The following is a 23,586-nucleotide window of genomic DNA, read 5'->3' on the forward strand; positions in this document are numbered from 1 at the left end:
TGCTGCTTGCAGCTTTAATTTTTAATTGTATTCATTCCTTTGTTTATTAAGAACAAATACACAAGTTTACTGTTGTTAATACATATACATAAAATTAATTTAAACCAATTGTAGCTTCATTTCACTGAACTGTTTGGCGCAATGTTGTGATTAAAAACTAAAATCCAACCAGGGTTTATACACCAGATGCTTATTAAAAAGCTTAAAAAAGAAAAATAAAATCACCTGGTCTTCAGCGGTCAGGTCGGCTGAGTCTGACAGTCAGTAGGTGGTGAGTATATATGATACACAGGCTTACTATGTAGAACACGTTAACCTGAGACAAAACTGAAGCTTTCAAATCCATGTGAATTCTCCTGTGTCACAATGTCAAATTATAGTCCTGAATCCCTGAAGATGCTTTTAATTGCTTCTGCAACCTACAACATGTGTGGGAGAGAGATGGAGAGAGAGAGAGAGAGAGAGAGAGAGAGAGACTCAGAGCAGTGTTGGGCAGAATCATGGCTCATCAACAGTGATTTCAGTCCCAGATGAGGTCCAGACGAGCTCAAACAAGCTGCTCTGGCTCTCTAAGTAGAGCTTGATGCTCTCTCTAAGGAAAATACACAGAATCCCAAAGCCAAGCCTGAAGTCACCCAGACAACCGCTGTCCTGGTTATATATTAAAATAAAATTTCATTTTCCGATGGTTATTGCTATTACTATTTTAAATCAAGACAAAAACATCAAATTGCAATCGTACTATTGTTTAAAGAATTTATTATTTCAAATAAATGATTAAAAACACTACTTTTATTCAGATAAACTTCTATTAATATATTAAATACATTTATAAATTTAGTTATAAATTCTAACAATAATCGTTTTTATAGAAAAGTTAATTCGTTTTATTTGAATTTCTTGAGCAAGAAAATTATTTCATACTATCTTTTTTTTTCCAGGTATTTTTTGAAGTTGACATGGAAACACACACACACACACATACACACACACACGTAATGTTGCTGTTAACGTTTAATTTACAAACAACTACAATAAGAGAGGCACAGGAATACAGGCGGAAGAAATCCCAGACACTGAGAAAAGACCAGGAGGGAAGAGGTGAGCATCTTCCTCACACCTTCCTCTGCTTCAGCATGGCCAGGTACAGGCCCAGAGACTTCTGTATAGAGTCTTTACTGATGAAGCTCACAAAGCTTTTAATGTCTGCGTCTCTGCAGGCCAGCAGTCGGTCCACCGTCGGCTTCCTCATCATAGATTTACTAATCTCACGGGCGTGATCTATAGACCAAACGCATCAGTACTTAATTAAGTAGCATTATACATTTATTTTTGCATTTGAACAGATTTATACAGGCTTATGATATTAAAAACATTCACATGGAAAGCCTGCTTTAAAATAAACCCACAATATTATCTACACTGTTCCTATAATTATGTCGCTTTGTAGAAGCCAACATTCTGTTTTCCTATTTAAGCTTAGACAAAAATTTATCAAGAGTAACTCCTCCTAGAGCTTTCGAGCCACATGCACCAAATTTGGATATGTTGTAGATCCTGGTCTGAAGTTTGTTGCTGTTACTTTTCTAAGCGATCTGAGTTCTGGTACCGGGTCTCAAAGTGGCCTTTTTTCCCATAGACTCACATTATAAACTTTGGAGGTTTATAACTCAGCAAGCTTTCGAACTATCTACACCAGTGGTCTTCACTATTTTTTTCATGTGAGCCACACTGATAGGACAAAGTCAATATGAGAGCCACTTTCACCACAAAGTATGGAAAGTTATTCAGTCTTAAATATCTTATCTGCTTAAATACAACGTACAATATTGCAATACAATAATTACTCGAGTTGCGGATGACGCATGCTCCTCATCAGTTACCTCTTTTGTCACTGTCACATTGCTTTGTTGCTGTTCATTTTGTGCGCGGGATTGTTTGATAAGAAATCGATCCATTTTTTAGTCCGTGTGTGTTCAGTAAACACAAGTTGTTAACTAGCATGAAACACAAACTAGCTTCTGACAGGCCGCCAAAAACTGGCTATTGCGCAGAACGCAGAGTCAGTGACGAGTCAAATAATATATATAAATATATCATTATTTGTAATAGAGCACATTCGTATTTCTATGCTTCCCTGATTGTTTTTAATGTTGTTTAAATGAAAAATAAATTTTAACCACATGATCATATCATAGTATTATTTACTGCTATGAGAGCCGCATATTAAAGCTTGGTGAGCCGCAGGAGGCTCCACGAGCCTCAGTAACACTGATCTACACCAAACTCGGCCAGCTCCTTTAGGGTGAAACTCTGAACAAACTTTTAAATTGGTGTACCGACTGGCCTTTCGGTTGTCCCGCAGCCCCGCCCCCAAAATATGCAAAAGCAAAAAACTTTTTACAACATTGACACGTCATATATCAAAACACTCACGGGTATTCTGGTGACGTCACATGAAAAATTAGCACAACATGGACATGTGACATATAAAAACACTCAGCCCAATGTGGGGAACTTCCTCAAGAGTATTCAGATGACGTCACATGCTCGTCTCCACTTGCCTCCAAATGTTTTGGCACCCTAGCTTTCTGTCCACGCTTCCAAATGTAACACTGATCCATCCTTATGTCCACTCGCCTCCAAAAAAACACTGGCTTTTGCGAATACTTGCCTCGTCAAAGCCAACATCAAAGTTTGTCGTGACAAACTTTACAAATCTAGTTATTGTTTGTATTTTATATATTGATCTGTACTTAATTTTAAGACAAGTTGACAGTTGATTTAAAGATACTTCCTAATTGAATGGTTTCATTTCTGTACATATTTTAAAGCTTTATTTCAATTAAATGTGTGTATCGTGAGATATAGAGCGAAAAGGTGCTCTGTACTCAGTGAAGGTCATGAAGATTAAAAAGTGAAGGTTCTGACCTGGAATGGCCAGAAACTTGGTCATGGTTTCAGTGGCCGTGCTCAGAACTTTCTCTTCAGGAACCACCTGGTCCACCAGGCCGATCTTCAGGGCATCAGACGGACTGTACATCAGACCGAACTGGAGAGAAATCTCTGTTGTTCTGTGACCCACTGTGTTCACCATCGTGTCTTTAAACCTAACACACACACACACACATATACGTACATGCATACATGTAGACACGGATATGTTTAAAAAAAATGAAACTAGTCTCATTGTCTAAACCAGTCAATTATATTGTCACCACTCGTTGGTTATATATAATGAGTTATAAGAATGTCTATAAAATAAAGGGGAAAAAGAGAACAATGTGAATATAAATATACATTCTGCACTACTGCACCTTTAAATAATAAAACTAAGTGTGTGAATAGTGATCACTTCCTCTCACTGTGTCTCATCACACACCAGAATGGAGCGACGATGCCGAGCTGCGTCTCGTTCAGTCCGATTCCGTAGCGTGGATTATCTGCCATGATTCTGTAGTCACACGTCATGGACATCAAACACCCACCTGCAGGACTGGAACCCTAAAAATAAACATATTCATATAAAACACACACACTCTCACTCATACACACACATACACACTCACACACACACACACACTCACTCACACACACTCACTCATATACACACACACACACGCACTCACTCACACTCACTCACACTCATACACACTCCCTCGCACACACACACACTCACTCATACACACACACACACACTCACTCACTCACACACTCACACACACTCACTCACCCTCACACTCAGATACATACACACATACACACAGACATTCACTCACACACTCATACACACTCATCCTCACACACACACACACACTCACTCATATACACACACACACACACACACACACACTCACTCATACACACACATATACACACACTCACACACACATTCACTCATACACACTCACTCATTCACACACACTCATTCACACACACTCTTACTCATACACACTCACACACATGCACACTCACTCATATACATACATACACACACACACTCAGATACATACACAAACACACACATTCATTCACTCACGCTTACACTCTCACTCATACACACACACACACACACTCACTCACTCATCCTGATGTCAGTGAGCTCTGAGTTTGTTGCTCTGGTGACAATGTTACAGTTGACTCACGTTGATGCCGGCGATGAGGATCTTACTGTAGCTGTACAGTTTGAGCCATACGTCCTGCACAGATTTCCAGAACTCGGCGTAGTGCTCCGGATTCTTACCGTACATTTCTAAGATGTCCAGGCCTGCGGAGAAAATCTTCGGCTGAGCCTAGACAGAGACAGGCTGCTTTACTGTTTTTGCAAAACTTGCCAAGCTACGTTGCTTTTCCCTGTTTCTTTATTCCTTTTTTTTTTTTTTTTTTTTAAAAATAAGGCTAAAGAAAAAGGTGATTGTTCTGATGTAACTCAAACTCTAAATAAATTATACTACATGCTTCTACTGTAACTCGTATATTACTGGAATTGACTCTGGACTGTCTCATAATTAAGCAAAATAAAGAAACCAGTGAACAAGTTCCACATTCAAACAAGTGAATCAAACATATTTATAATGACTAAATATGATCATTTTATTTGATGGTATTATCAGTCGTCCGGTCATCTTGATTCTTAATTCAAAATTAAAAAATAAAATCTCTCCCTATATTTTTTAGGTGCTCATCATCAGGGCTACTTTAATGGTGTGTGTAGTGACATACTGAGGTGAGGATCACTCCTCTGCAGCTCTTGTCCAGCTCCAGTTTCTCTAAACTGATGGAGAATTCGGTCAGAAAGTCCAGACTCATGCTGTTCACTGGTGGGTTTTGGAACTTCACCACAGCGATCCCTGTACAGAACACGCAAATATATTAATCCTAACATGCAAACAGACACATTCACATTCTTTGGGCTTTATTTATCGTTCATATATATATGGCTTACACAAAAATCTGTTTCTCATGAACATTGTGTAATTTCAGAAACAGCGTTTAGCAGAGCTCTAATCAAACAAGAGCTCATAACAAACACCTCGGCTGATGAAAGATTTAACGCTTACTTTTACAATTAATACATACTTCTATAAGCACAGATTTTTCTGTCAGTCTTCACCCTGACCACTCATTTCATGCTCCCAGCTGTCTGTGTACGTTGCCTTTTATGGAGTTTTGTGGGCGTCGCTACATGCAAATGAGCATGCGGTAACGCACTTTTTTATTTTTCAAGTGATCGGCGTGCAAATTTTATTTATTTTTTTTTTTTTAAATCTGCATAAATTTAAGTTCAGTCTGACTTACTTTACTAAAATATTCACAACTTTACAATACATTTTTACACAAGTTGTGATGTGAATCCTCCAGTATCGATTGTCATTATATTGACTATTATATAGATTCTACATTATACAGATTTATATACATTTTTTTTTCTTCACATTACCATATAAACATCCTTTGCCATGATTATATTATTACATTTTAATGATTGTATTTTTTTTAACCCCACACAACATAAGTGTTATATAACTTTACTCATCACACTTGATCCTCTCTGTGGACACTTCTTATGAATACAGATGATAAGGATTACTGTAACTACAACCCTGGGCAATCTTTTGTACCAGTGCTGGTGTCCAGGTCCACTTTCATTTTGGATGAAGATGAATTTCTATTGCTGGAGCTGAAGACAGACAAAGTGGAGGTTCTGCCATGTTTACAGCTTCCAGATAAGAGCTGAGAAGATCCTGAGAAATTCAGGAAAAAGGGAATAATGTTTAAATGAACACAGACGTACTGCTTTTGACAAGGATTTGAAATAAACATGGCTTTATTTCAACACTAGTGCTCGATTGGGTGTGAACCCATATCCCCTACACCATACATCCCCACACCCCTACACCCATAACCCCTAACCCTTACACCCCTACACTATACACCCCTACACCCATAACCAAAACACCCATAACCCTACACCCTTACACCCATAACCCCTACACCCATAACCCCTACACCCATAACCCCTACACCCTTACACCCATAACCCCTACACCCATAACCCCTACACCCATAACCCCTACACCCTTACACCCATAACCCCTACACCCATAACCCTTACACCCATAACCCCTACACCCTTACACCCATAACCCCTACACCCATAACGCTTACACCCATAACCCCTACACCCTTACACCCATAACCCTTACACCCATAACCCCTACACCCATAACCCCTACACCCTTACACCCATAACCCTTACACCCATAACCCCTACACCCATAACCCCTACACCCTTACACCCATAACCAATACACCTTACACCTTACACCCTACACCCATAACCCCTACACCCTACATGTAGTGCACTAGGTGACTAATAACAGGGATTTGGGACTGAGCCAGTCTTTAAAGTGACATTGGGGAAGTAAATATACATTTCATGCACCGTTATCAGGTATCTATCTAACAGAATAATAAAATGTTTATGTTTATTCATGTCATTACATTGTGACAGTGTGTATATATAGGCATATATATATATATTAACTGCAGAGCATTAGCTTGTATGCTAACAGTCTCGAGACCTTTGTCCCTAAATCTGCAAACACTACGGATCATTTCTGCTTCTTCACTTTAAACAAGCCGTATTAAATGTTAGCAAACAGACACTAAAACATAGACACGCAACATCCAACGCTGCAAAAACTACCAGTACCGAAGGAGATGAACTTGACCCCTCGCCTCAACACGGCAGCCATTTTCTTTAGTAACAAACCCTCAAATCTGAGCGTTTCAACGTCTACATAGTGGGCGTAACCACACGGATTAATACGATTGGACACAAAATACGTCAGTTGTTATGCTAACCAATCATATTGAGGGGTGGGACTGTAGTCGTGGTAGTATCTGGTTCCGTATCAAATCAATTCGGATTGTAAATAGAGTTTAATTATTATTATTATTATTATTATTATTATTATTATTAGTGTTGTTATTATTATTATTAGTGTTGTTATTATTATTATTATTATTATTAGTGTTATTATTATTGTTGTCGTTGTCGTTGTTATTGTTGTTGTTATTATTATTGTTGTTGTTTTTATTATTATAATCAACAACAACAATAATAATAATAATAATAAAATAAAAATGTAAAATGAAAAATAATAATAATAATAATAATAATAATAATATACGAAATGATTATTATTATTTTTATTATTATTAGTAGTAGTATTGTTGTTGTTGTTGTTGTTGTTATTCATTATAAATTATGATATATTTCTTGGACATTTTAATCCTGTTATAAAGGCTCTCCAAATATTTTTACTTTCCACACTGCAATAAAAATACAACACGCATGGATGAAACCAAGCTTTATTGTTTGACTTTATTGTAAAAATGCAAGATGCATGAAAAGATGTACAGTAAATTTTAAACATTGATCTTTTAGCCACGAAATCACAAGCCAAAGACCAGACTCATATAATCACTTAATCCCTGCTTTCAATATTTCTACAGATGAGAATGAAAAGGTTTGAAAGTTGCATACAAAATGAACATGCCGTCTACAGATACTCAGGATTACATCTAGTTATGAAAATAGTGAAGTAATTACAGCCATTTTAGAAAAGCATGTGGGGTAATAATAATTACTTTTTGACTGTGGACACATTTACAAAAAAAATAGTGAATCATATGATTACACAGTATATTCTTTAAAATTTAGTTGATTTTGCATGTGATATTTCACATCTTGGAACATGTGACCCTTTATTTTCATTGTGGATTTAACATATATATATATATATATATATATATATATATATATATATATATATATATATATATATATATATATATATGAAGAAGCCACACAGAGGTACATGATCACTTTAATGAAAAATGGGATATTTTTTTTTTCACTATTATAAAGGTGAAGAATTATAAGAAGCTCCTTGACCCTTTAAAAGCAAAGAAAGCACACGAAAGCATTGAATTTTATCGAATGAGTTTGTGTGGGTTTAATTAAAGCCTTAATTAATTGCACACAACCTGGAAAAACTCTGTCACGTGTCATTTAGCACACGTTACTTCATCTGAAGTCATCGGGTTGCGTTCCAATATTGATTCTAATGTGCCATTGGTGACCTCCTTGTCATTTAATACTTTGTCCCATCAACTCTCAACTCTTGAAGAGACATCGGTGTGGGGTTAGGAGTGGAATTTACCCAGAAAGATGTGATGGGATGGAAAAAATGAACAAAAAAATGCAGGATGAAGCTGGTTATAAATAGAAACAAGAGCCAGAGACTATATATAATATTTCAAAAATATAATATCTGATGTCTCTCATGGAAACCTGATATATGACCATATATGGAGTTTTGCTATAGTGCAAAAGGTTCACAAACATTTGTCTTCCTCTTTATTTCCTGTGTGTGTGTGTGTGTGTGTGTGTGTGTGTGTGTGTGTGCTGTTTACACATATAAGGAATTTTGAATTGAAATAAAACTGCATTTTAAAAAATTATATTCGTATTCATTACGGTTGAGTTCTTTTCTATCTTCTGCAGAATTTCACAGATTTAATTACACGCCCTGAGTATAAATCTAGTGTCAAATATACTGGAAAGAAAAACTTCCTGGACATAAGTGATGTTTTACAAAAAATCTTATGTCTGATAATCTTAATAAAAAAAGGAGATGAGTGAAGATTATTAATCCATATATCATCCTCAGATTACTCATATATACAGTATACATGACTTGTATCTACATTTACGTCAACAACATTTACAATATTCAGGAATAAAAGGTTCTATGTATACGTGGACTCTTGAATATTTTTTTTGACCCAGAACAGATATTTTATTAAATATGATTTAGTACTCAGATCATAGTTCATTTTCATTGCGCTTTAAGATCAAGGGGCATTCTGTTTTTAACCCGCACGTCGGGGAAGTCACCAAGGGCGCGTTAGAACTAGTATTGGAACGCAAAATGGAGCCAGGCAGGTTTTTCATGAACGTCTGATTACAGCGTCAGAACACAATTCTAGCCACTTGAACAATCTTCACACTGAGGCATGCACGGTTCTGCTCTCGAGCTCCAGCAGGAACTCTTTTTTTAATGCATCGCAAGAATTACAGACATCATAATTACACACATTTTACAGTTCAAAGAGACACAGACTAACCTGAGCGTACGTACGGGCACAAGAAATTGATCTCTGTCGTTTATACAGCATGTTCTTTAGCAAATGAGTCTCCCCTAATGTCTTGCTTTGTGTTGTGTTGTATTTCATTAACATCCCTTTGAAGTACTGTATGTTTGCATCGATTTGACTCTCGGCCGTTTATGAACCCAACCCTGATCCAAACCCCATTCTCCGTGCACCTTTCCTACATGCACTAGGCCATGTGCGCTTGGCACAGGTGTGTTTGGGACGCAGCCCGTTTACTCGGTGCTGTCCCAATCCTTCTTGATTTGCAGGTTCCACTCCCAGGACAAATGGTCCGTCTTGTCGTCATCCGTGAAGTAGGACTTGATGTGGTAAGTCCCTCGGACCATCATGCCCTTTGGAGCCTCCTCCACAGGAGTGAGGAACTCGTGCTCCTCTACCCGAGGCCCGTAGCTGCCCACCATATACACGGCTTTATCCACTGTAAGGAAAGAATTATTAAAGTGGATGGTCTGTAATAGTAAAGGCCTGTATAGACATTTGGGCATGTCTTTACATTTACAGAACTGGTGCTGCTTGGAATCTATATATGGAATTTAACTCACCTGTGTGTGTGCGTGTGTGTGTGTGTGATATGAGCCCAACATTAGAGCATGGCCATGCCTTGGATTATGAATGCAGTCAGTCTTTAAGTCCATATATGGAATTTAGAGCACCTCTGAGTGGGTGTGGTTTGTGATGGGAATATGGGTGTGTCCTCAAAGCCATATAAGGATAGTGGAGCACCTCTGAGTGGGTGTGGTTTGTGATGGGAATATGGGTGTGTCCACAAAGCCATATAAGGTTAGTGGAGCACCTCTGAGTGGGTGTGGTTTGTGATGGGAATATGGGCATGTCCGCAAAGCCATATAAGGTTAGTGGAGCACCTCTGAGTGGGTGTGGTTTGTGATGGGAATATGGGCGTGTTCTCAAAGCCATATAAGGATAGTGGAGCACCTCTGAGTGGGTGTGGTTTGTGATGGGAATATGGGCGTGTCCTCAAAGCCATATAAGGATAGTGGAGCACCTCTGAGTGGGTGTGGTTTGTGATGGGAATATGGGCGTGTTCTCAAAGCCATATAAGGATAGTGGAGCACCTCTGAGTGGGTGTGGTTTGTGATGGGAATATGGGCGTGTTCTCAAAGCCATATAAGGATAGTGGAGCACCTCTGAGTGGGTGTGGTTTGTGATGGGAATATGGGCGTGTCCTCAAAGCCATATAAGGATAGTGGAGCACCTCTGAGTTTGTGTGGTTTGTGATGGGAATATGGGCGTGTCCTCAAAGCCATATAAGGATAGTGGAGCACCTCTGTGTGGATATGCTTAGGAAATGAACTTTTTAATCAATTCAAGATTGATTGGGGGTATTTGCTATTTGCATGTTCACAGAATCTGTCTTATGCACCTAATATTCAAGAATATTTACCAGATGTGCAAATTTCACTAAGTACAATAAATATAATAACTAATATACAATGTGTTTAGAGCATGGACAGTTTAGAGAGGCCTTGACCTATATAAAGTTTAAGTAGTTATATTTGTGTTGTACAATTTTATCTCTTTCGTTACAACGACGTCTCGGATTCAAGATTGTTGCAGAGATCCATGTTCATGCTCTTACCTCGAATTCCTTTCCTGTAGGTCAAATGCACATATTTCAGCCCAGACACAATCTCCTTGTTGACCTGATTAAGTGAAACACAGAGTCATTTATGTGGTTTATTTTATGCTGTTATTTGTAGTGAAAAGATTATACCAATCACACACTGCTGCAGTGTACTGTACTGTTGTGTTGTGTTGTATTTTTTGTATTCGGTGTGTATTTAATTTATAAGAGCATTGTGTAGCCCTGTAGTAACACAGAACAGCCACCAGAGGGCGATTACAGTTATCCTAATGCTCCACTTGGTTGCCAAGTTCATCAAAACGAGATGTGAAATGGTCTTGGACTGATAGATAGAGTTTAGTATAGATATTATTCAGGCTCAGTCTTTGACTAGGCTGAACAAAAGATAATAAAAAACCTCCTCTGACAAACTGGTGTTGCTCTTGTTCACAGATATAAACCTTTAAGAAAAGAACAGGTTTTCTTCCTGTTTGTTCCTGTGCTGGTAACACACTGGTTGCCAGATCTATGTTATTTTACCCCTTCTTTAAATTATTAATCAAGGCTAGAACAATGTGTTGGTTATTATAAAGGGGTGTGTATATTATTCTTTCTCAGGATGGAAATTGATCATATAAATAAACAATTCTATTTTGGTAAACAAGGCTCGTATACCAGCAGTACACTTCTGTACATATCTCAAAAAGATATATCAAACATTCCTGCACAGACTGTGACAAGCACCTCAAATGAGTGACATGTCAGAGGACCATGTAGACGAAATACATTTAGAAGAACATTTTTTCGAAAAAGTCTTTTGAAATCCGAAATATTTATGTTGCTCCGTCGGCCATCACGTGCACAGAATATCACGATGATGTTAATTGTATAGAATCAGTCATGCTTTTTGAGCGTCATTCTCGTTTTACCTTAAAGTGGATCTTCACTCTGTAATCCACGCCCTCCTTCATGGTGAAGCTCTGTTTCTTTAAAGCATCAAGGTCCCCTAAATTAAAAAAAAGAAAAAGATCATAAGTGCTATCACTCAAGCTCCATCTGTAGTAACCTAAGCTGAAAAGAACAGAGATCAGAGATCGATAGCTTTATAATAAACGCTAGCTTTTGACTTTGCGAGTGCGTCTCAGAGTTCAGTCGGGTTCATAGTAAAAAGCCTGCTTCCAACAGAGCGACTGCTGTTATCAATTTATCACACAAATTTTCCCCTAAGTGCTTTATAATGGATTCTGTGTGAGCTGAGATGGACTGGAAAATAGAGGCAAAGGAATGATAAAGAGATTGCAAGCGAAACAATTGGGATATCATGGAAGACGATCTGGTAACGTTATTAAAGAAAAAAAGCCGAGTGTTCATAGGGCTACATGACACGTTCATAAAGCCTTAATATATGACGGACATGAACCTACGTTACATAAAGCCTGCATTCTTCAATTTTTCTGTCAACAGCTGAGTCAGGTGACATAAGGACATCTAAGAGATATGCTTTATAGGCTGCATTAAAACATCGTAATAAATGACTTCAAGGTGATGACATGAAAAGCAGGGACTCTTGTGGAAAGTGGGGACACTTGAAATGTGGGGACTCAGTTGATGTGTGAAAAGTGGGGATTGAAGTATAAACCAGGATTGAATTGCAACGTTGCCAGCTTTGTCCTCAGGAGTCCTCACATGCGAGTTGTAAAAGCGATACTCCTGGAGCTGCTGAACGTCTTCACAGTGGATTTTCCTGCCCTCATTCTCGTAAAATATTCAGGTGTTCAGACGCGGACTCGCTCCACGGATTCAATTAAGGGCCGCGAGATAAGGACACGCTTCCAGCTGCTGTAATCCGTATATCAGCCGAGCTGAGGTCATATCACAGCGTGAGGGTCTGTGAGGCCTGTGGTGTCGTCTACACACACACAGCTACACACACCTGAGACACACTATCGGCTCTGCCACATCCGTCAGAACGCCTGCGGTTGTTTTCCATTCCACTGGCTGCCCCCTTCATCGGCTGTCACTTAGAGCAACACTTTCAGTGTGTCTGACTGAACCGGATCACGGCTTACTAATGTAGTCTGTCTTCTACAGATGGAAATCCCACACGGAGGGTTTAGTGCGTGACAAGCAGCCGAGCGTCTATCAGCGCTCGCTTCACGACATCGGATCTCAGACGCTGCTTTTAGAAAGCAGCACCAACAATATTATTAGTACAATCCATATTGTCATAAATCACATTATAATCCAAGCCTCTGAAGCATTCTTTGACTCAGAGGAAAGAGGTTAGACGTTATCCAGACACGTATCCATCTAACCACAGGTAATTAACCTAAAGTCTAGGTTTTGACAGAAACATAGTTTTTATTTTACTGCAATTGTCATAACGTGATGAGAAATTTCATGAAAATGTCATGAGTAAAAAAAGCACCTTTAATGGTATAAATACTGCAGCTTTCATTAACACAGTAAAAGTTAGCGTGATAGCTAATAGCGGCAGTTAATCTGTGATATCACTGCTATGTCTTATTTATCACCATTGGAAGCATTTGATACAGAAATATAATGTTTAGACCCAACCTGCTATTTGTTACTGTGAGTACTGAACATCATTTCTGATTATATAAATATTATATTGTCACCTCGTGCTGACATGTGAGTACAGATCTATTCATGGGCAAATTGACAAGCAATAAAGTCATATATATGATTCCATATCTCTAATCTGATGCCTGTACACAGAACGTAAAGTTACAAGCTTCAGCTCTGGTGTAACGATGACTGTTAAGCTGAAGAGGAAGTCAGATGAGTGTTAGCGTGTTTCCGGCATGAGCTTTGCACCATTTACTTCTTGTTTTCACACCCAGCTAGAATCTGAAATCCCCTCATAATTCTTTCTGCTTGTATAGTTGTGCTCGTCTTTTCCCGAACACGACTGCCTAGCAACCGGGTGACCTTTCACCTGCTGAGGATTCCCTTCAGGGAGCCAAAAACTAAATCTGAAGGACATCAGCAATCATTCATCTGCCCCCTGCTACACCTCAGGTACAAAGCAGCCCACAGAGATGTGTGATTGATTTGTGGTGAATGACTCCACCCACAGCTTGGCTTGCAAGGATGGGATTGGTCTCCTGAGGAATGACATCGTTCCTTCAGAGCGCTCATTATAATGCACTGTTGAGCTGCTGGTTTCAGTCAATAGGACACATGTAGGGCCTGTGTGCAGAGCAGAACTGTGTGTGTGTATGTGTGTGTGCATGTGTGTGTGTGTGTGTACGTTGTGTTGTTGGATTTGGATTTCATCAAATTATTTTAGCTTGAATTGTAATTAATATCTGATACTGACTCATGGGGTGTTCATTACAGGTGTGCTTACCTTTTAAATCCATAGTGATGGGTCCTGGAGCTTGATCACACATCAGCGTCAGTCTCGTCACCTGAACATTAGGGACACTGGGATCTGTGATGGAAAGAGAAGACCGTGTCTGATAATGAGTCATTCTTATGCCATTGATTTTTAACATGACATTAATTAAAGGAATAACTTTTAATTAGGGTGAAATTATATAGATATTGTAATATAAGGTTTATCACCAAATTCTACAACACATCCATTCTAAGTCATTCTGACGTTTTCATGCTGAGATTCCCGTCTATTATACTGTATATAATCACACATACACTACAGATACAGTAAAGAGTTCAGTAGGAAAACTTCATTTAATGTTCTCGGAAATCACAGATCCATCTCAGATGGAGCAGGAATAGTGCACACAGGTCTGTAACACACAGCATCCAGCTCACTCGTGTGTGCTTTTGCTGCAGTGGGAGTTCCCTAAACTCCTCCATACTGTACATTCATCACAGTGTTCTGGCAGATGAGATAAGCTTCAAATTGTGTGTGTTTAGAGCATAGAAAAAAAAAGGGAACTGATTTAGTAAAGTGTTTTGGAAAGGGATACATTCATCACTGAGAACAATGCAAATTCATCATATACTGTACAATTTTTATGATTCAATTTGCATAATTGTTTTATTTTAGCATCATTCTACTCTTTGTAAATTTCAAACCACCTGTAAATCTGGAGTTGGTGTGTCACTTTAAATGGGCACTTTGCACCACTTACTTTCCAGCTATCAAATTATTTCTATTCTTTCTTCAGGGACCCGCAGTACGGTTTAGCTAATATAACCTCCAGGAGTTTTAAACCTTTCATAATGAATGTCTGCGCTCACACTAATGCTGAATTATTGATATGAAAGATACTTAGAACCAGCCATAGACTTGTTCATATGCATGGCATTGGCCGCCCATGATGAATTACTGCTCTGTCACAGTCCGTATATTACTCCTAGGAAAATCGGGTGACAAATTATTAGACATTGAAAAAAGCGCTGGTGAATTTACAGAGTTGTCTGTCTTCAGAGGAATGAATGAGAGCAAACTAAGACTGTATGAACTGTTTGGTACAAGTTCTTTCATTTTATACGTTGGATATAATAATATACTGAGGCCACAGTTTTAAACACTATTTGTTGGATATTATAAAGTTTTTCATATTCTTGGTCTCTTTACAGGCTGAAAACTCTGGATACTTTGGATTCTTGGTCTTCCCATTCATTTTAAATGTCTATTCCTGGCTGTCTGACTAAAGTGAAAAATATGCTTTGATTATTATTATTTTTTATAAAGTAAACAATCATAAAATATTCCTGCGTATCTCTGTTAGACTCTTTAGGACTATTATTCACATTTTGTGTTTTTTTTCTTCCTCACTTTGGGAACAAGACAACATTTACTCTCTCTCACTCACTCATCTATCGCTTATCCGAACTACCTCGGGTCACGGGGAGCCTGTGCAAACTCCACACACACAAGGTGGAGGCAGGAATCGAACCCCCAACCCTGTAGGTGTGAGGCGAACGTGCTAACCACTAAGCCACCGTGCCCCCCAAGACAACATTTATGTCATCAATTTTTCATTCAATTTTTAAAGCTTGGCAGAAAGCTTTAAAAACATTAAGCAAGTACTGGGATTATTGGTGAGACGCCTATTGTTCCCAAATTGGCTTCTCTGCCACATTGTGAATTAAGCCTTCCCCTGGCCATGGGCTAGATTAAAGCCATGATTATTCTGTGATTCTGTATTCATTTGTCTCAAAGTCAATCTGAATTTTGTTTCAGTCTTTCTGGAGTCCTTATAGTTGTTGTGTCTTCTAATTGATTTTGAATGTGGACTCCTGGCTGGCTCACCAAAATGTACAAATGCTTAGATCTAGTTTTATCAGATTTAGTTCACAAACATCTCTACAACATTTTTTGCCATAAACATACACACATTTCCCACATTTGATTTGATATCAGTTTTTATTAACAGACATATGATGTAAGTCTGTATTGCTGATTAAAAAAGAATCTAATCAAAATCCCACACACCATATTTAAAATTTCGGCCGCAATCGACACGATCCTTCAAGACATGAGGTAAGGACTGATTCAGAAAGGTAAAGTGCAACAGAAACACTTCAATATTTAGCCTGATTGGTCTTTATTGTGAGGCTTTTCTGCGTGAACAAGCAGAGCGGCAAACCATCAAACTGAGATGAACATCACTCATGGGTCATTTCACTGAATGAGTGCTATTATTAACCTGGTCGAGAATAAACGTGTGAATCATTTATAAATCAGTAGAGATGCTGTGTAAATGCCCTTGATGCACGAGCTGCATTTGAGAAAACACAGTGTGCAGCAATTGATAGCCTGGAAAAAATTATGGGGGATTAATCAAGTGAGATGGATTTCTCATGCCAGCAAGAAGATAAAGTTAAAGTATTTATGCTGTATCTTTAGGCTATGAACAAAAGCAGGCTCTCTATTTTCCTGTAGAAATTGGAATTGAGTATTTCCATGTGCCCACAACTCATTATTTTTTAGATATTCATTGTAGCAAGCAGAACGTCATCCTTTCTGTCTGTGTGTGTGTGTGTGTGTGTGTGTGTGTTAGAAGAAGTCTCTGGAGAGTGGTACTCTTGCTGTTCCGCTTAAAGAGAACATACAGCATCTGACATGCAGTCAGAATAGAGTACTGCCTTCCTCTGTAAAGAACATCATGTCTACTGCATAAATGTAGGCGGTGAACGAGTGGTGATCAGAGACAGAAAGCCAAAGAGACTAAAGGAAAAAAGCATCGGGAAAGGATTAAGTGAAATCTGAGCTAAAAATGGAAAAAGAATACTGTATAAAAAATATAAGATAGATGAATAGCGGGATGGAGGGATGATTGTAGGATATAAAAGATAAATGATTAAAAGATCGATGTGCAGACAGATGGAAGTTAATTGGATAAAATGAATGGATGCACAACATCAGAGATGGCAGGTTAGATACAGTAGATAGATAGATAGATAGATAGATAGATAGATAGATAGATAGATGGATGGATGGATGGATGGATGGATGGATGGATGGATGGATAGATAGATCGACAGACAGATAGCTAGATCGACAGATAGATCGAAGAGATAGACTGACAGACAGACAGACAGACAGACAGACAGACAGATAGATAGATAGATAGATAGATAGATAGATAGATAGATAGATAGATAGATAGACAGACAGATAGATAGATAGATAGATAGATAGATAGATAGATAGATAGATAGATAGATAGATAGATAGATAGATAGATAGATCGACAGATCGACAGATAAATCAACAGACAGACAGACAGACAGACAGATAGATAAATAGATAGATAGATAGATAGATAGATAGATAGATAGATAGATAGATAGATAGATAGATAGATAGAAAAAAGCTGGGTTTAATGGGTGAATGGGAATTATTAATACACAAATGGGATAAAACAAATAGGTGAGTAAATAAATGAAGGAGTGCATGGATGTGGAGGTGTATGGACAGATGGATGGGTTGATGAATGTATGGACATAATGATGTATGGACAGATAAACAAATAGAAGGCTAGATGGATGATAACTGAATAGACATGTGGGTGATGAACGGATGAATGGATGCATAGTTGGACAGATGAATAGATGAATGGATTGATGGATAGATGGATGGATGGGTGGATGGATAGATGGATGGATGGATGGATGAATTGATGGATGAATTGATGTATGGATAAATAATTATTGACAGCAGCTCTCACACTAACCTGCCACCACAGGTCCTGATCCCAGCAGAGTCTGCTTGTACTTGTTCAGGCTTTCATCCTCCTTATCAAGCTCCTGGATCTCCTGCAGGCTCTTCTGAGCTGGAGGCTGGTAGTTCAGATCACGCTCGTCATCGTCCTCAGTCACAGGAACCGTGCTCTCCTTATCTGCCATGATGCCTGCAGGAAACCAATATGTTATTTAACAAAGAAAAAAATGTGTTGACACGGTGGAGTTTTCTGCCCAATTTTCCTCATCGCTTTTAATATGCAGAGCCATTAGTCCTAATTCTCTCAGGAGGGACACATTATACATTATTTAATGATATCAGACGTTTATTTCCATTCATTTCATTTGGGAAATGATCCGTAAGCAAAAATGGCCAGTGTTTATCTTAGCGACGGAGAGACATAATCATCTCTGGCTTTATTAATACTGCTAACTTACTGTGAACGATCCTCTGCTGCTCCATAGAACAGCTAACAGTTCTGGTAATCATCTTACACTTTGACACTTTACATTGCTCTCAGGAGTGAAGACGCAGCAAACTGCTCCTGGTGTAACGGCCCAGAACGGCGTTCATTTGTCATATCAATTAACACAAAGCTGAGTGCATCACAGCTGTACACTCAGTGTGTATGTAACATCATCTCTGATTTCCATCTGGATTAAATTAGGATTAGAAATTTTGTATTCTTAAGTTTGAAAAGTCAGAACAATGTATGGACATAATGATGTATGGACAGATAGACAAATAGAAGGCTAGATGGATGATAACTGAATAGACATGAGGGTGATGAATAGATGAATGAATGCATAGTTGGACAGACGAATAGATGGATGGATGGATGGATAAATGGATGGATGAATGAGTGGATTGATGGATGGATGGATGGATTGATAAATTGATGGATGGATGGATGAATGAGTGGATTGATGGATGGATGGATGGATGGATGGATGGATAAATTGATGGATGGATGGATGAATTGATGGATGGATGGATGTGTGGATGAATGGATTGATGGATGGATGGATGGATGAATTGATGGATGGCTGGATGGATGGGTGAATAGATAGATGGATGGATAGATGGATGAATTGATGGAGGGATGGATGGATGGTGGATGGACGGATTGATGGATGGATGGATGGATGGGTGGATAGATAGAGGGATGAATTGATGGAGGGATGGATGTGTGAATGAATGGATTGATGGATGGATGGATGAATTGTGGATGGATGGATGGATGGATGGGTGGATAGATAGATAGATGAATGGATGAATTGATGGATGGATAGATAGATAGATAGATAGATAGATAGATAGATAGATAGATAGATAGATAGATGGATGGATGAATTGATGGAGGAAGGGATGGATGTGTGGATGAGTGGATTGATGGATGGATGGATGAATTGATGGATGGATGGATGGATGGATGGATGGGTGGATAGATAGATAGATGGATGGATAGATGGATGAATTGATGGAGGGATGGATGGATAGGTGGATGGACGGATTGATGGATTGATGGATGGATGGATGGATGGATGGATGGATGAATTGATGGATGGATGGATGGATGGGTGGATGGATGGATGGATGAATTGATGGATGGATGGATGGATGGATGGATGGATGGGTGGATAGATAGATAGATGGATGGATAGATGGATGAATTGATGGAGGGATGGATGGATGGGAGGATGGACGGATTGATGGATGGATGGATGGATGGATGGATGAATTGACGGATGGATGGATGGATAAATAATTATTGACAGTAGCTCTCACATGAATCACAATTTGTTTAGTGCTTTTAACACTGGACATTGTCTCAAAGCAGCTTTACAGGAGTACAGAAACAGAATTTAAAGTTTAAAATTAAGTTATTATTTATCTCTAACATTTATCCCTAACGATCGAGCCGGAGGTGACGGTGGTGAGGAAAAACTCCCAAAGATGATATGAGGAAGAAACCTTGAGAGGAACAAGGATCAGTAGTGAACCTCGTCCTCATTTGGGTGACACTGGACATTGTCATAATGTCATTTCTACATCAGTTTACCACATTTTGCTATGTCACCTCATGACCCTTATATGACTTATAATGTTATGGCATACATATGACAGCTTAGAAAGTGTAAAAATATTAAATTGTATTAACAAAACTGGACCTCATATAAGTTATAATTCACCATTCTAATTCTATATGACAGTAGAATTCTGTCGGAGTAAGACTTATGTAGGGCCTGAAGGGTTTTAAGTAGGTGTTATAAAGCCTTATGAGCACTATAAATCATGAGAACCAAAGAAGTAGAAGTCAAGTGATTCTCCTTCGTCTTGCTTTGACTCATTTGTCTTGGTGATGAAGACAGAAACTTTACTAGACTGAAAAATGGAGAACAGGCCTGAATCACCATGGCAACGAGCAAAGCCACATCCAATGTCAAAATAATAAACATGCTCAGATATACATTTGTTATAATAATATTATACGTGCTTGATTATGTATGATTTTTTTTAACGATTTCTCTTTCCTCTGTGTCTTAAAATGAGAACGTATCTCTACCGTAAGACAGCGAGCGAGAGAAGAAACCTGAGCTTGGTAACGCAAAGCCAGTTGTAGTAATGGGAGGCCAACGTTATAAAATATGATCTGCCTGAATCGATACAGGTTTATTTTTTCAGCAGACATGAATCTCATTCTCGACCTCAACTTCCTTCCGCTGGGTTTGATAGAGCTTACAAACTCCTGAGTACACAAACAACTGCAGCGTAAAACTGGCACAAAAATGTCCCTCAGTGTCAGAAAGAATCTTAAAAGAAACCAGAGAAGTTCATATAGTTAAGTTGAAAGAGGAAATACCCGTGTTTCCTGTTTCAGTCACACAGAATGTGGTGCCATTTTGGGTTTTTCAGAAAGGAAGTGAAGGTAGATCGGTTACCTTCATAACAGGAACAAAAGTAAACCTTTGTGTCTCTGTTATAGAAAAATGAGCATTTTCAATGAGAGAAGCACATTTAAAGTAACAAGCGGTTTATTTCTCTTTTCTGTTGGCGATTTGCGTGGTTTTTTTGTTTGTTTATAATTAAACGCCTACGAGTGCCTTAATATGAACGTGTGATTTGTGGCTGCACGTCTGTCAGAGCTGCTGTTAGAGAAAATTCATCAACACCTTCCGACCAATCAGAGTGCAGGATTCAGCAACACTGTGGTTTAAATCAACATGCAAAACGATTCACAATTTGACATTTAAACGTCCATCAAACGAGTTCAGAAAGGTGTTAACGAGGGATGTGACGGACATCCACGCGAACAGTGAAGCGAACCAACCGAACATCCATTCGTTAAAGCGAATAGTCGCCATTCGTCACTTCCTCGACCCCAAGGACGTGGATTAAGGGCAGGGGTGCAACACGTCATTCGAGCAATGACTTATACTGCATGCTAAACTAATATCCTGTACATATAAAAAAAAAACACAACCAAAGACACGAATCTCACAGAACTAAAATCCCCTGCAGCTGTGAGCTGTTTGAGATAAAGCACTTCACATCCTCTTGAAGAAACTCATGGGATAATTGGACCATTTGGAGTGAAGTCTAAAGCATTTTTTTCCCTTTCACTGAGCTCCTAACAAGGTGCGCGGTTACAAATTACAGCACCAACGACAGGCTGAGCAAATTTCCAGAGAGAAACTGTCACTTCCTCACAGCGAAAAAAAGCTTGATGTTTGCATTGACAGTAACGCAGGACCGTACCGGAGTACGCTAGTTAGTGTACAAGCTGTTTGATGGATTCCAGAGCTCACACACACACACACACACACACACACACACACACACACACACACATTATCATAGCAGCATGCTTATTAATGAGGAAGTAAAGCAACATAAATTATGCAGGTTCTGCCAAGTTAAATAGCAATGCTAATGCTAATATATTTCAGGATCTGTGCTGCGTTGTAATTGGCTCCCTTTGAATATTCGGGTCACGATCTTCAAAGAACGAGTCCAAAAGGTTTGCAACCCGGTGTGTTTTTAAAGAACAAAAATTATGAACCTCACTCGTTCACTCACTCACTCACTCACTCACTCACTCACTCACTCATCTTCTACCGCTTATCCGAACTACCTCGGGTCACGGGGAGCCTGTGCCTATCTCAGGCGTCATCGGGCATCAAGGCAGGATACACCCTGGACGGAGTGCCAACCCATCACAGGGCACACACACACACTCTCATTCACTCACACACTACGAACAATTTTCCAGAGATGCCAATCAACCTACCATGCATGTCTTTGGACCGGGGGAGGAAACCGGAGTAGCCGGAGGAAACCCCTGAGGCACGGGAAATTATGAACCAGTTTTGCAAATTATCTGATACAGAATCACAAAATGTTCAGAACGAAATGTCGGTTTTATGAAGCGCATCTCAGTATTAGACTATTTTACTTCTATCGTTGATACTTAACACACTCATGGACGTGTTTTAGAAATGTGCACAAAATGTACAAAAAGTTACAGAAGCTAAGAACTAAACTAAGAGGACTTTCTGTCTTTCACCGGCGTACAATATAAATCTTATACGTTTTGCACTGCATTTAATCAATTGCGTTGATCATTTTCATAAACATTGTTACATACAAAAATCAAATACAGAAAAAAATCCACGTCCTTCTGTTTCTTATAGTTTCTTAACGTTTCTGGATTTGTGAATTTGTGTGTATTTATAACTGAAACAGAGGATGGAGTTTATTTAACACTCACAAACTGTAAAAAAGTTACTTACACAACAGATATTGTGTACAGAAATTTTTGGAAACCTTTTTTTAATTCTCTCGACATTATTATGTAACATTACGTACGATCTTCAAACGTAAACCTTCCATAACGATACCATTTAAGGATCGCGTTTTAAAAGCCGATTTAACACCCAAAGTGTAATTTCGTCTTCGGGATCCGAACTCGTCGAGAAGAAAGAGCGCGTTTGTTTTCTGCGTTTGCTTCCCAATCGAATCTTATTTGAATAAAAGTATAAACGTGTGCAGATCCCTGTGCATTTCATGTAACGCAGAGAGGAATGCTAAGTCTCTGGATAAAGCAGAATCAAAATGTTTAATATGCTGCATTATTGATGACTAAAGCATTCAGGACTGATTTGGAGAGTTTCACTGAACTACAGCTGTCAGTCAGAGAGGCATGAAACCTGCATGACATCTTTACCACAGTATATTTTTTGGAATATCTTCATAATGACTTGATATGTTTTAGTGGGAAATGGATTTTGTAACACGTAGCAGAAATTTCATTGCGACTCCAGGATTTGAATCAAAGGTGAGTCGGTCGAGTCGAATCGAATCTAACAGCACCGTCATATCTGGAGGAGAAGCTCGCTTTCCCACGACGTGTCGTTTAATTGATTTAGTCTTTTGAACATGTGTCAGGCTTCTGACGCTCGGTGCTTGTGTCACCAAGAACAGGGGAGGTGTGTTTGTGGGGAATCGCCCTTCTGCCACCTGCAGCGCTCTTCCTCATACACGCTCACCGTCTCTCACTGTCTAACAGAGC

At 38.9% G+C, this 23,586-nt stretch overlaps 2 protein-coding genes across 2 annotated transcripts in view; both read right to left on the reverse strand.

Annotated features, from left to right (window-relative positions):
* Positions 1-996: 996 nt before the first annotated feature.
* On the reverse strand, positions 997-6,814 carry eci1 (enoyl-CoA delta isomerase 1). Its single transcript, XM_060893002.1, has 7 exons — positions 6,716-6,814; positions 5,622-5,744; positions 4,723-4,850; positions 4,146-4,292; positions 3,383-3,504; positions 2,932-3,110; positions 997-1,281 (listed from the first exon to the last, which is right to left on the reverse strand). Exons 1-7 carry the CDS (start codon positions 6,756-6,758, stop codon positions 1,115-1,117), a joined length of 909 nt encoding a protein of 302 aa, XP_060748985.1. The 5' UTR covers positions 6,759-6,814; the 3' UTR covers positions 997-1,114.
* Positions 6,815-7,361: 547 nt separating this feature from the next.
* The window catches only part of arhgdig (Rho GDP dissociation inhibitor (GDI) gamma), a 21,931-nt gene continuing 5,706 nt past the window's right edge, over positions 7,362-23,586 (reverse strand). Inside the window, exons 2-6 of the mRNA XM_060891854.1 lie at positions 18,007-18,183; positions 14,202-14,285; positions 11,758-11,834; positions 10,844-10,907; positions 7,362-9,664 (exon numbers count right to left, since the gene is read on the reverse strand). Of these exons, the coding sequence (XP_060747837.1) occupies positions 9,459-9,664; positions 10,844-10,907; positions 11,758-11,834; positions 14,202-14,285; positions 18,007-18,178 (603 nt within the window). The 5' untranslated portion in view covers positions 18,179-18,183 and the 3' untranslated portion in view covers positions 7,362-9,458. The remainder of the gene's footprint in view (positions 9,665-10,843; positions 10,908-11,757; positions 11,835-14,201; positions 14,286-18,006; positions 18,184-23,586) is intronic.

The sequence above is a fragment of the Tachysurus vachellii genome, chromosome 18 (genome assembly GCF_030014155.1).
Source record: "Tachysurus vachellii isolate PV-2020 chromosome 18, HZAU_Pvac_v1, whole genome shotgun sequence".
Classification (NCBI taxonomy): domain Eukaryota; kingdom Metazoa; phylum Chordata; class Actinopteri; order Siluriformes; family Bagridae; genus Tachysurus; species Tachysurus vachellii.

Coding starts and splice junctions, on each gene's coding strand:
- eci1 (XM_060893002.1), bottom strand. CDS start 6,758: ATGGCTGCCGTGTTGAGGCGAGGGGTCAAGTTCATCTCCTTCG. Junction 5,745..6,715: donor GGTCAAGTTCATCTCCTTCG/GTACTGGTAGTT, acceptor TGAATTTCTCAG/GATCTTCTCAGCTCTTATCT. Junction 3,505..4,145: donor TCCTCATCGCCGGCATCAAC/GTGAGTCAACTG, acceptor GTTTATTTTTAG/GGTTCCAGTCCTGCAGGTGG.